Consider the following 13,718-nt stretch of genomic DNA (forward strand, 5'->3'; position numbering starts at 1 on the left):
ACTGTAGGTATAACACATTCAAAGTGTTGCTTCAGATTTCTGGACTTAAAGCTGTAGGAAATACTTGCCTCACTGTCTGTGCGGAGGAGAAGGTTCTATAATGTATATCCTTGACATGCCCATGGCATGTCTAACCCTGTTACATTTGTTTCCCTGTAAATTAATATTAATTTGTGGGTTAAAGAATTAACATGTGTGTAAAGACATGAGTTCCTTCCCTTGTAGTAGTATACTAGGCTGACTTCCAAGTATGAGAAAACATTCCAAGGCACTCCGCTCCTAAAATCCTTTATTTGAGTCATGGCTTTTAGCTTGGTAACGCGACAAAAATGACCAACACATTTTTTATTGACCTTTATTTATTATGGGCACATGTGCACACGTGCACGTGTGCACATGTGCACATGTGTGTGTGTGTGTGCGTGCGTGCGTGGACACATGGTCATTTTCCAGTCTTTACTCACGACAATCTGCAGGTTCGTCTGACCGGTCCCCACAGTCATCTACTGTGTCACATTTCCATGACATTGGAATGCACTTGTAGTTCTTACAAACAAACTGATGGGGGAGACAGAGGATTCTGTTTAGAATCAGTAAACAGTTCAAATAATGTACAACACAAAATACATTATTATTACCAAACAATATCCAACTTTTCTTTTCAAGTGAGAGTCAACACAATTTGAGAGGAATCTGAATGTTCACATGGTTATTGAGGAGGACCAATATAAAATATCATTGTGTTTCTGTTAAAGGAATTACTGTACTCTGTGGAACAACGCACGACAGGAATTGTATGAAATGGTATGAGTTCAAAGAAATGTTTAAAATGTACATATTAAATAGAATAGCTCGGTACGGGAGTTGTAGGTTTTGTTTTGGTGCATCATTCTGACTGTATTGTCTTGTTTGTATAATTGTATTGCTTTCAATGTGAGTCACTGAGTGTGTAAACACTGGGACGGATGTAGTTTGAGATGAACAAAGAAGGACCGGATAGATACGTTACTTTTTATACACACAACTTCTTCCTACTCTTTTTTTCAAACATGGAACATAATTTACTGAAAACTAAATGAAATGAAAATGAAGTAATGTACTAATGTATCAAATGCAGACATGAGACATGAATTCATACAGAGTAACACAAGAGAAGCTGAGGTGAATCACCTGGCTGGCAGTGCAGTTGGACATGCACTGCTTGTCGTCATCTGACCAGTAGTGGTTGGTGGGACAGGAACACTTGTAGCCTCCTCCAGGTGAGAGCAGACACAGGAGACTGCAGCCTCCATTGTTGGTCTGACATGGATGACCAGACACTGCAGGGTGGAGAAAATATGTAAGGAATATGAGAACACACACCAATATGTTACAACAGTGCTTTATAAACCTGTTGTAACCAATGTGTGTAAGTAAAACAATAATAAGGAACACCTGTATTCATAATGAAAACAGCTGTTCTACAAGTTCACAACACATCCCGCCGCAATGCATTGTGAAATTGTACATCTGCTTTTGTCACATTTTATATTTATTCGGTTATTTATTTTTTATTTTCCTTTTTTTCATGAATTTATGTATTAATTTACATATTCTTTATGTTGTGTGTGTGTGTGTGTGTGTGTGTGTGTATGTCCACATATAATGCAACAATTAAGCTAGCCTATAATGGCATTATCACAATAGGAACGTTGTTTATACAACACTTTTCAAAACACATCAATTAATTCAACAATACAGAAGAAATAAAAGTCATGAAACATAATGAAGAGTAATAATGAGAGTGTTACAGCAGGTGGTACAGACCCTCAGGTTGTCTAGAGGGGTGGTAGATGTGGATGTCATAAAGACCGTTCAGCTCGCTGATGATTGTGGTCTTGTTGGTACCATGAGTCTTGTTGGCTCTGTAGATGGAGCTATCAGCTGTCCAGTAGATGAGATCCTCAAACACAGTAATAGTCCTGATGTTGTCCTGACTCACAACTACAGACACACAGAACCCCAAATAAAAAGAGTCAGACTGTAATAAATGCATGCATGAATAAAGTACTACAAATACTGCTTTAACATACATTAGAGTATAACAAAGTGAACAGTGTGTGTGTGTGTGTGTGTGTGTGTGTGTGTGTGTGTGTGTGTGTGTGTGTGTGTGTGTGTGTGTGTGTGTGTGTGTGTGTGTGTGTGTGTGTGTGTGTGTGTTGTGCACCTGTCTGTCTGTTGGTTCCATCCAGGTTGGCAAACTCAATGTGTTTCCTATCGTTGGTCCAGTATATGTGATCATTGATGTAGTCTAACGTCAGGCCTTCGGGCTTGGAGATCTTCTCCTTCACGATGACTGTCCTGTTGGTGCCGTCCATCCCCATCCTCCCTATGTTGTTCTTACTATAGTCTGACCAGTACAAGTATCTGTCAGGGAGACACTGTGTCAGGGTCAGGTGTGTGTGTGTGTGTGTGTGTGTGTGTTTAAATGTATCTGTATTAATTTAACTTTCTTTTTGAAAGTATATACTATTAAATATCAGTCAGTATATGTCTTTGCATATTTATTGTCATAATCTGTCCTGTGCAATTTTTTATTACGAAGCCTTCAAAGCAATCTGAAATTACATTTGATTCATATTGTTTTAATGTTCAATGTCAAAAACACAATTAAATTGTTAATAGCAATTATTTGTGTGACAATAAATCATCAACTTAAAAGTGTAAACGTGACAGCCCTATTCACAGGATGGTTGATAAATTCAGTGTGTGGTTCATGATGTCACCACAGTGTTCTTACCCGTAGCGTACATCCACAGCTATGGCCCATGGCCCGTCCAGGCCAGTGTTGAGCAGGACTGTTGGGTACAACCCGTTTAGTTTGGACACACCTATGGTGTCATGTATATAGTCAGTCCAGTATAGGTTTCCTCCTATCCAATCAACAGCCAGGCCCCGTGGTGTGATGGTCAACGTGTTGTGAATGACCTGTCAATGAACCATACATGCACTCTGAATATACTCACCATGCCTTCATTCTTACATTATGATAGTTAGAGCAACTTGTCAAAGTGTGTGTGTGTGTGTGTGTGTGTGTGTGTGTGTGTAAAACTAAGGCCCCTTTCAGACGACGATGGTCTCCAGATAAAACGGCAAAGTCCCGTTGCGTTCTCATTTTTTATTGACCCTTTACACGAGAATGTACATTTTATGAAAACGCTATAATATCGCTAGGTGGCGGTAACGGGCTGCCAAATAGACCTTCTTGTATGTCACCCACGTTACATACAAGAAGAAGAGCCAGCTCCCCCTTCACGCAACCCTATCGGGGTTTTGCTATTCAACATTAATGTTACATTATAGCTGAATATTGGATGTTAAAAAAATAATTTTAATATTATCGATCTGGGACCATTTAGTCTCTCTAGAAACTAAAGAGACATGACAGTAAACAATACCGTATATTTCTCCATTTCCATTGGGAAATGTGTTGGAGAATAGTTAGTATAGAAAATAATAGAACATTACAAATCTATAACAAACTAGAAAAAGTGCCCTTCTGGGCACAGGTCTCCACCAGGAGGATAGGAGTGTGTGTGATGTTTGGCAAAATGTTTAGGAGTAATATAATCATGTATAATCACTGTCAAGTGGCATTTTTTCCTCAGCCTAGTGGGAATATGCATGCAGTTTCACCGAAATCGGACGCTGCGTTGAGTAGTTGTGGCGATTTGTACAAAACGGGTACCAAGCGAGCTACTCCTGAAAAGTTTAGAAGCCAATCGTAGGCAATGAAGGTGGATTACATGACTATGGAGAGCATGTGTACCGATTTGCGTGCAATTTGGATAACATCTGAAGGAGTAATATTAGAAAATGTGTTTTACATATGTCGGCCTCCTGGTGGCGCTATAAAGAGCAGATGTGAAAAATTCCAGGCAAAGGTTTTTCCTTGGCCTCTAGGGAGTTGGCATACAAAGTTATCCACAGATCCGTGCAGTTAGAGGTAAAAACACTTTTCGGCCAGTTATAGCGCCACCATGAGGCTGAGGTGAAAATGTTCACGTGGCATTTCTTCCTCGGCCGAGTGGGAATGTGCGTGCGCAATTTCACGGAAATCACACGATGTGTTCATGATTTGCAGCATTTTGTTTGAAACTGAACACTCCTGCGAACTTTGGAAGCCAATCTTAGCCAATCAGGATGGAGTCTGGGAAATCTGAAAGACCCGTTTGGTTGAATGGCTCGAATGGCTCGTTTGGACAAAATCTGTAGGTGTACTGTCCATAAACTTGTTTTGCACAAAGCGGCCTCCTGGTGGCGCTATAACAGGCCGTTCTGGAAATTTTGGGGCAGAGGTTCATCGTTGGCATCCAGGGAGTGTGTGTGCAAAATGTGGCATCGACCGGGTTATTAACAGTGGCGGAGATTAGCTGTTCACAGACGGACACACGGACGGACACACGGACACACGGACGGACGGACGGACACACGGACAGACGGACGGAGTGCAAAACATACTCTCTCCCCATGCCTTCGGCCTGGTGGAGACAATCAGAGCATGCAGGCAGAGCGCACCACGGGATGGTTATATATTTTATAATACATTAGGCTACATAAACGTTGCTGCCGCGGCTGCCACCTATCACAATTAAGACATTTTATTTACATCATGGTTTTACATTCACCATCGCTGATGAGCAGCGCTTTGTAGGCGAGGAGGGAGGCTTGTTCTGTTGTTCAGGAACTCCATTATATCATATATGGCTCTGCATCAATGTAATAATATATGCGCTGTGAGCCAACGTGAGCCATGATGTCATAAGTTTTGCCTGTTTACACGGAGAAGGGATAAAACGGCGTTCTCAAAGATTTCCACTCTGGGAGGTGGTTTCACTTTGTTGCGTTTTCACCTCCTGAAAACACCATTCTCGTCTAAACGGACCCCAGCAAACGATACTTTATTTTTACGTTTCTTATGAACACCGTTCTCGTGTAAAAACCACCTAAGACTGAATGCATTAACAATCTGTACATTTAGTTGACTAAAATCTTTATTCAACAAAAACTAGACAAACAATAACACATTTCAGACTAAAATATGACTTAAACTAAATTAAGTTTTATTAAAAAGTTGCGTCTGTGTCGCCAAATATATCATTATTTTAAACCAGCTGTTGAAAAAGAGTGCAGATCTACAAGCTCGTAGCGCGGCACTCTTGTACGAGCTTGCTAATTTTTTTTTTTAATTGTGAAAATGTGGCACAAATCTTTGAATATACAGTATATGCTTTCACAGCAAACGTTTTTAACTCAAATATTTGCTTCTGGGGGTGTCCCTGGAACAACAGGTGGTGGGTCCGCGGCCAAATACAGATAATTCTGTGGGTCCTTGACTTGAAAACATTTTGAGAACCACTGCAAAATAGGTTTTTCAGCATGATTTAGAAATCATTTGTAGAAACTTGTAGAAAGGTCTTATTTAATTAATGAATGTCAAATGTTAATGATTAATGTAAAATTCTGCAATTTTTGATTTTAGTTTAGTCATAGTCTTTGAAATTGTGATTATGACTAAACAAAAATCAAAATTTGCTGTCAAAATCAACACTAGTGTGTGTGTGTGTGTGTGTGTGTGTGTGTGGGTGTGTGTGTGTGTGTGTGTGTGTGTGTGTGTGTGTGTGTGTGTGCGTGTGTGCGTGCGTGTGTGTGTGTGTGTGTGCGTGTGTACACTAACTCAGTGGTTCTCAAACTGTTCAGTTGGAATTATATTTGATATGGAGACCCCAAAAATGAATCATATTTGAACTGGAGAACCCCAAAATGAATCATATTTGAACTGGAGAACCCCAAAATGAATCATATTTGAACTGGAGACCCCCAAAATGAATCATATTTGAACTTGAGACATCCCACCCTGAGAAGCACTTGGTATTGTAGCAGTTGAGTTCTCAGTTCCACACAGCTTAGAGATTTTCAATTATCAGTGTTGGCCAATATATATTACTAATTACATATTACTGCTTTAAAAAGCATTAATGTTATATTACGTATTACTTGGAATCAAGAGTAATATATTACATATTATATTACATATTAACCCCCGACCTCCTGCAAAGAAAATGTATAACAAAACAATCTGTTTAGCCAGCTCCTTTAAAACTGAATCAAACTGAGTCAAACTGAATAATATAAAACAAAAATTGTCTTTCATCTTTTTCTGCTGCATATTCCACATTGTGTACAGTAGATAAAATACAGCAGTTAAATCTCTCTTGACCTTTTAAACTAAATATTTTCAAAAGGCAGCCAACAACACTGTTTACTCTGCGTAATATGTAATGTGCTATTTTTTACATATTACATGTTTTTGGTTAAATAATTCCTTACAGTACTCATTGCTGGGTTAAATAATAATATTACAGTAATATACAACAAGTAACTTGTTACTGCCCAACTGGCTATTATAAGTACTCTGAGTACTATTATAAATACAACAAGTATCCTTCATTCATCCTCATAGTTGTCGTTGTCACACTGACCTGGACGTCACTGCCGTCGATGTTCATGACACTGATCATGCTGCGATAGGGGGTCCGTTGTGTCCTCTCTACCCAGTAGATCTGCTGCTGCTGATAGTCAAAGTCCAGAGACCATGCAGCCTTCAAGTCCTGTCACACCACAGCAGTTGTGTTAGTCTCAGACTGGAATACATTCCAGCATGTCAAAAGCAGTGTGTGTAGAATATTGTATAGGATTACATGTGTTGTTATTTATGTCCAATGGTTTTCACCTGTTTGAGCTCTGTGGAGCTGGAGCCGTCCAAGCTGATCCTCATCAGGTTGTCCGTGTTGGCTAAGATGAGGAAGGGCTCCACCTCTGGATAAAGTGAGACATTACACTTGAGTTGGTCTACTTTTAGAAATACACAAACCCTAAATACAAACAGACAGACAGACACGCAGCCATGCACATGTGCACACCCACAGTCCCACACCCAAGCGCGCACACGCACACGCGCACACACGCACACACACACACACACACACACGCACACACGCACACACACACACACACACACACACACACACACACACACACTCTTACCTGTGGTGTCATGTGATGGTGTAGCATGGAGAGCTGTGGAGAAACATAACAAACAATAAATGAGCTTCAGTGTAACAACAGCTGGTTGGTTGTACGGTATTTGTGGTTTATCTGTTGAAATACACGTGAAAGATGTCCTTTGGTTCTCCTCTTCGCTGCTATTTATAATTTATTTGCCCCACCAGGATGGGAATGAGTAACTACGATTTATATCGGAGCTCACATGAAATGAAAATGGCTGGCAAGCAATAGTTTGTTGTAAATTAACAGGTTGGCTCGCATTTTATGATTCAGAGCACAAACCAGGAAGAGCAACTTCCTGAAAGAGAATGAGTGCCTGTTTACTCTGCCACATGGATATGCTGTGGCACTATGTGTGTGCGTGTGCGTGTGTTTGTGTGTGTGTGTGTAAGACTCAACTGTACTCTGCCAGTCCACATGGATGTGTTAGGGCCGATTCATACTCCTATTTTACCGCTGTAGTGCCGAAATGATTTCGGCTCATCAGACATTTTCAGTAGCACCGAAGAGCCGACTTTAGGACGGTACCCGCGCCCCCCCGAACCTCAAATGACGTCACATTGTAGGCTCTACAGAGCCGAACCGACTTTTATTCGGCTCTAAAATAGGAGTATTGTCAATGTACAGTAGGCTACAAGTACAGTACAGTACAGTACAGTACAGTACAGTACAGTACAGTACAGTACAGTACAGTACAGTACAGTACAGTACAGTACAGTACAGTACAGTACAGTACAGTACAGTCCAGTCCAGTCCAGTACAGTACAGTACAGCGAAAGGTATTTTCGCATCTCACAAACAGTGTCAGAAAAAAAATGTATACAATTAGTACAGGTCACAGTGCAGTCCGTAGAAATACAGAGTCCAGGGGTCAGCAAGTACGTTTGACCAGTAGACAATCATTAGTATTGTTTCTAATGCATTAGAAGGCGGACCAGAACATAATAAAAGTCCATTAAACAAATATATATCACACTGTTCACATTGTGAACAATTAATTCATGGACTGACCAGGAGGAGCTGAACTCATTCTAATATGAATATGAATATGAATATGAATATGAATATGAATATGAATATGAATATGAATATGAATATGAATAGTAATAGTAATATTAATAATAACCCACAATCACACACGCAAGCACGTGCGCACACACACGCACGCCCACACACGCGTGCCACACATACACACACGCGCACGCACGCTGCACACACACACACACACACACACACACAGGCCTGAGCTGTAGGCTGCATGTGAATAGTGTTGTGGCACAGACTTCACTTGCGTCATTTTGCCAAATGAACGGAGCTGACCAACATGAAAGGTAGAGCATAACGTGATCATGATATCACAGAGAGCCAAGGTATGACGAACAAAACAATTGTAGTACAATAAATAAATAAATACAAATTGTATAGATCAAATATAGTAGATACATAGAACATTGATATGATGTTTTGTTTTGTTTTCTTTGTTTAGTTGTTTTGTTTAGTTTTTTAGTTTTTGTTCTTTTCTGTTCTGTCTTTGTTCCTGTTGACTGTTTCGTCCTGTCTTTCTTTGTTTTGTTTTTTTCTTCTTTTGTTGTATTATTTCACCTATGAAAGCCATTTATATGTTGGAAGGGTAGGCACAATAAGCTTAGGCTTCAGCCTACACCTTTTTGGTCAATGTTTCTTTTGCAAAAAACAAAGCAGGCACTGTATGAATCTGTTTTTAATGACCAAAATAAATAAACTGAACTGAACTGAGAACTGTATCATCTTCTGTAGGCTACTCATCACAGCTCAGAGGTACAACGGGTCACAGAAGGACTCCATTTCATAGATTCACTGCAATGAGCGAGTTGGTACAGCTGGAGAGACAACATGGAGACTCCAGGTAGTGAATAACCATTCTGTAGCAATGAGTACCATCAGAATATAGAGCTATTTAACACTTATTTTAACCAGAGAAAAATCACATACACTACCTTAAGTGTAATATATGCTTTGTTGTTCAACGGGTGTCGCAGGCTGGTAATAGCAGACCTACAAGCTCACAACGCGTCATGGATGCAACGTGTGTGTGGCATCCATACTCACTGAGTGAGGTTATATGAATCTTTTTGATACCTAGACAGTCATGGCGGCAAGACTAACTGTTCAGGAGAGCAGAAAAACTGTTTTTTTTTTTTATTATGCAAAATGAGTTATTAGCACAGGCAGACTCTTCACATACTAGAGCATGTCTGAAATGAATGTCAGAGCTTAAATCGACATGTAAATATTAAATAATTGCTTAAACATGTAGCTAGGTGTAATGTTAGAGACCACAGAAGTGAACCTTTCAAGCCTGTTTTCTGCAAAACATTACTCTATAAACCATATCTCCAAAACTGGTGGTCCAAACTGAACAGCAATATAATATGTCAATTTGAAGCTATATGATTCCCTGCCTTCACATGACATGAAAAAAACCCAACAATGTCTCTATCTCTATTGATTCAATACATAAATGGAGATGTTCAACAGATGAGCGATCACAGCCACACCCAGCCATCCTGGCTCCGCAGCTAACATGATTGACAGTTACAGTTGGAACCACAATGGGCCCTTACGGATCAGTAGCTCTGAGAGTGTACAAATGGAACCCAACCGGTCCATTTGGTTGCATGTGTATACACTCTCAGAGTTATGGGCCGGGGTCCCTGAAATAAAAAAGCTTTGAGAGGCATGAGGCGCTGTAATCTCAATTCACAACAAAACAAACAATTTCCATGGTGTTCATGATGATGACAATATGAACCGTACATACGTAGCTCTCACAGTGAGCATAATTCAATACACTATTGCATGTATGGCGTACACACACACCTGTCTGCCATGCCGGGCATGATGGTTCAATGTAACTATATTAACCCTAATAAATTAAATAATGACTACATTATATAAATTCATGTTTTATATATGTGTAAACACATGCATTAATACAATAATGTCAATGAATTAATAGCACCTTTCATGATATGAAATGCAGCTCAAAGCACACGCACGCACGCACACACACACACACGCACACGGGCACGCACACGCACACACGCACGCACACGCACACACACACACAGGCCTGAGCTGCAGGCTGCATATATATAGTGCGTTATTTTGCCAAATGAATGGAGCTGACCAACATCATAAAGTGATCAGCATTGATCATAATATCACAGAGAGCCAAGGTATCATCTTCTGTAGGTTACTCATCATCACAGCTCAAAGGTTACAACAGGTCACGGAAGGACACACAGATTCATTGAGTTGTTACAATCATCAAAACGGGCCATTGAACTTTGCACACAGCAACACAAGACGTGACTGCTGGTGACCACACATGCATGTCCTTGATTACAAAGTACATAATGTTTAAAACAAACAAACAAACAAAAAGAAACACGCACGCACGCACGCTACACACACACATTGTAATGTTGAACAGAGAAAAGAGGAACCGCTGCATGGCTCCGTGACTGAAAACAGGTGCTCATTGGAGAGGGTTCAACAGTATACTGTAGGTATAACACATTCAAAGTGTTGCTTCAGATTTCTGGACTTAAAGCTGCAGGAAATACTTGCCTCACTAATATAGTGGTTGCAAAGGTATTAATTGATTCCCTGAGCTGAGTCCCGTGGCCGGAGTTCTGCTCTGGTTTTGGTGAATATTAGAGGATAATTTCATACTAGAAGGCTTTCTTAGCTTTATTTGTAGTTGTTACGTTCCCACCAAAGAGGTCCAGGTGTTATTTTGTGCAAAAGCGCATTATTGGCTATTTCCCCTAATGAATATGCCCTCAATTAATTGAATTGAATTGAATTGAAGTGTTGTGCTAATTCGCTTATTTCCATCGCTCAAAAACCTTTTTTTTTTAAAATATATCCTCTCTTCGTAAATAGTATCCCAAGCGGCACACTTTACTACTTATTTTGATGGAAATTAATGCGAATTAGCACAAAAACTTAGTGGTAGTGAATAACCATTCTGTAGCAATGAGTACCATCAGAATATAGAGCTATTTAACACTTATTTTAACCAGAGAAAAATCACATACACTACCTTAAGTGTAATATATGCTTTGTTGTTCAACGGGTGTCGCAGGCTGGTAATAGCAGACCTACAAGCTCACAACGCGTCATGGATGCAACGTGTGTGTGGCATCCATACTCACTGAGTGCTCACTCAGTGAGTATGGATGCCACACATCTAGGTATCAAAAATGACTCTTTTTGATACCTAGACAGTCATGGTGGCAAGACTAACTGTTCAGGAGAGCAGAAAAAACGTTTTTTTTTTTATTATGCAAAATGAGTTATTAGCACAGGCAGACTCTTCACATACTAGAGCATGTCTAAAATGAATGTCAGAGCTTAAATCGACATGTAAATATTAAATAAGTGCTTAAACATGTAGCTAGGTGTAATGTTAGAGACCACAGAAGTGAACCTTTCAAGCCTGTTTTCTGCAAAACATTACTCTATAAACCATATCTCCAAAACTGGTGGTCCAAACTGAACAGCAAAATAATATGTCAATTTGAAGCTATATGATTCCTTGCCTTCACATGACATGAAAAAAACCCAACAATGTCTCTATCTCTATTGATTCAATAAATAAATGGATGGAGATGTTCAACAGATGAGCGATCACTGCCACACCCAGCCATCCTGGCTCCGCAGCTAACATGATTGACAGTTACAGTTGGAACCACAATGGGCCCTTACGGATCAGTAGCTCTGAGAGTGTACAAATGGAACCCAACCGGTCCATTTGGTTGCATGTGTATACGCTCTCAGAGTTATGGGCCGGGGTCCCTGAAATAAAAAACCTTTGAGAGGCATGAGGCGCTGTAATCTCAATTCACGCACTGAGACCTATATAGTTTCAACCATGAGCATCACAACAAAACAAACAATTTCCATGGTGTTCATGATGATGACAATATGAACCGTACATACGTATGTATGTACGGTCATTATTTAATAAATTAAATAATGACTACATTATATAAATTCATGTTTTATATATGTGTAAACACATGCATTAATACAATAATGTCAATTAATTAATAGCACCTTTCATGATATGAAATGCAGCTCAAAGCACACGCACGCACACACACGGGCACGCACACGCACACACGCACGCACACGCACATACAAACACAGGCCTGAGCTGCAGGCTGCATATATATAGTGCGTCATTTTGCCAAATGAATGGAGCTGACCAACATCATAAAGTGATCAGCATTGATCATAATATCACAGAGAGCCAAGGTATCATCTTCTGTAGGCTACTCATCATCACAGCTCAAAGGTTACAACAGGTCACGGAAGGACACACAGATTCATTGAGTTGTTACAATCATCAAAACGGGCCATTGAACTTTGCACACAGCAACACAAGACGTGACTGCTGGTGACCACACATGCATGTCCTTGATTACAAAGTACACAATGTTTAAAACAAACAAACAAACAAACAGAAACATGCATGCACGCACGCACGCTACACACACACATTGTAATGTTGAACAGAGAAAAGAGGAACCGCTGCATGGCTCCGTGACTGAAAACAGGTGCTCATTGGAGAGGGTTCAACAGTATACTGTAGGTATAACACATTCAAAGTGTTGCTTCAGATTTCTGGACTTAAAGCTGTAGGAAATACTTGCCTCACTGTCTGTGTGGAGGAGAAGGTTCTATAATGTATAACCTTGACATGCCCATGGCATGTCTAACCCTGTTACATTTGTTTCCCTGTAAATTAATATTAATTTGTGGGTTAAAGAATTAACATGTGTGTAAAGACATGAGTTCCTTCCCTTGTAGTAGTATACTAGGCTGACTTCCAAGTATGAGAAAACATTCCAAGGCACTCCGCTCCTAAAATCCTTTATTTGAGTCATGGCTTTTAGCTTGGTAACGCGACAAAAATGACCAAAACATTTTTTATTGACCTTTATTTATTATGGGCACATGTGCACACGTGCACGTGTGCACGTGTGCACATGTGCACATGTGTGTGTGCGTGCGTGCGTGGACACATGGTCATTTTCCAGTCTTTACTCACGACAATCTGCAGGTTCGTCTGACCGGTCCCCACAGTCATCTACTGTGTCACATTTCCATGACATTGGAATGCACTTGTAGTTCTTACAAACAAACTGATGGGAGAGACAGAGGATTCTGTTTAGAATCAGTAAACAGTTCAAATAATGTACAACACAAAATACATTATTATTACCAAACAATATCCAACTTTTCTTTTCAAGTGAGAGTCAACACAATTTGAGAGGAATCTGAATGTTCACATGGTTATTGAGGAGGACCAATATAAAATATCATTGTGTTTCTGTTAAAGGAATTACTGTACTCTGTGGAACAACGCACGACAGGGATTGTATGAAATGGTATGAGTTCAAAGAAATGTTTAAAATGTACATATTAAATAGAATAGCTCGGTACGGGAGTTGTAGGTTTTGTTTTGGTGCATCATTCTGACTGTATTGTCTTGTTTGTATAATTGTATTGCTTTCAATGTGAGTCACTGAGTGTGTAAACACTGGGACGGATGTAGT

At 39.9% G+C, this 13,718-nt stretch overlaps 1 protein-coding gene across 1 annotated transcript; it reads right to left on the reverse strand.

Moving 5' to 3' along the window:
* Nucleotides 1-456: 456 nt before the first annotated feature.
* On the reverse strand, nucleotides 457-13,281 carry LOC306934452 (pro-epidermal growth factor-like; the record flags this gene model as incomplete). The annotated part of the gene is made up of 5 exons (XM_079517020.1): nucleotides 13,211-13,281; nucleotides 7,087-7,119; nucleotides 6,773-6,858; nucleotides 6,522-6,650; nucleotides 457-558 (listed from the first exon to the last, which is right to left on the reverse strand). Exons 1-5 carry the CDS (start codon nucleotides 13,272-13,274, stop codon nucleotides 457-459), a joined length of 414 nt encoding a protein of 137 aa, XP_079373146.1. The 5' UTR covers nucleotides 13,275-13,281.
* Between the last annotated feature and the right edge of the window lie 437 nt (nucleotides 13,282-13,718).

Source organism: Electrona antarctica, assembly GCF_951216825.1.
Source record: "Electrona antarctica genome assembly, chromosome: 12".
NCBI classification, from domain to species: Eukaryota; Metazoa; Chordata; class Actinopteri; order Myctophiformes; family Myctophidae; genus Electrona; species Electrona antarctica.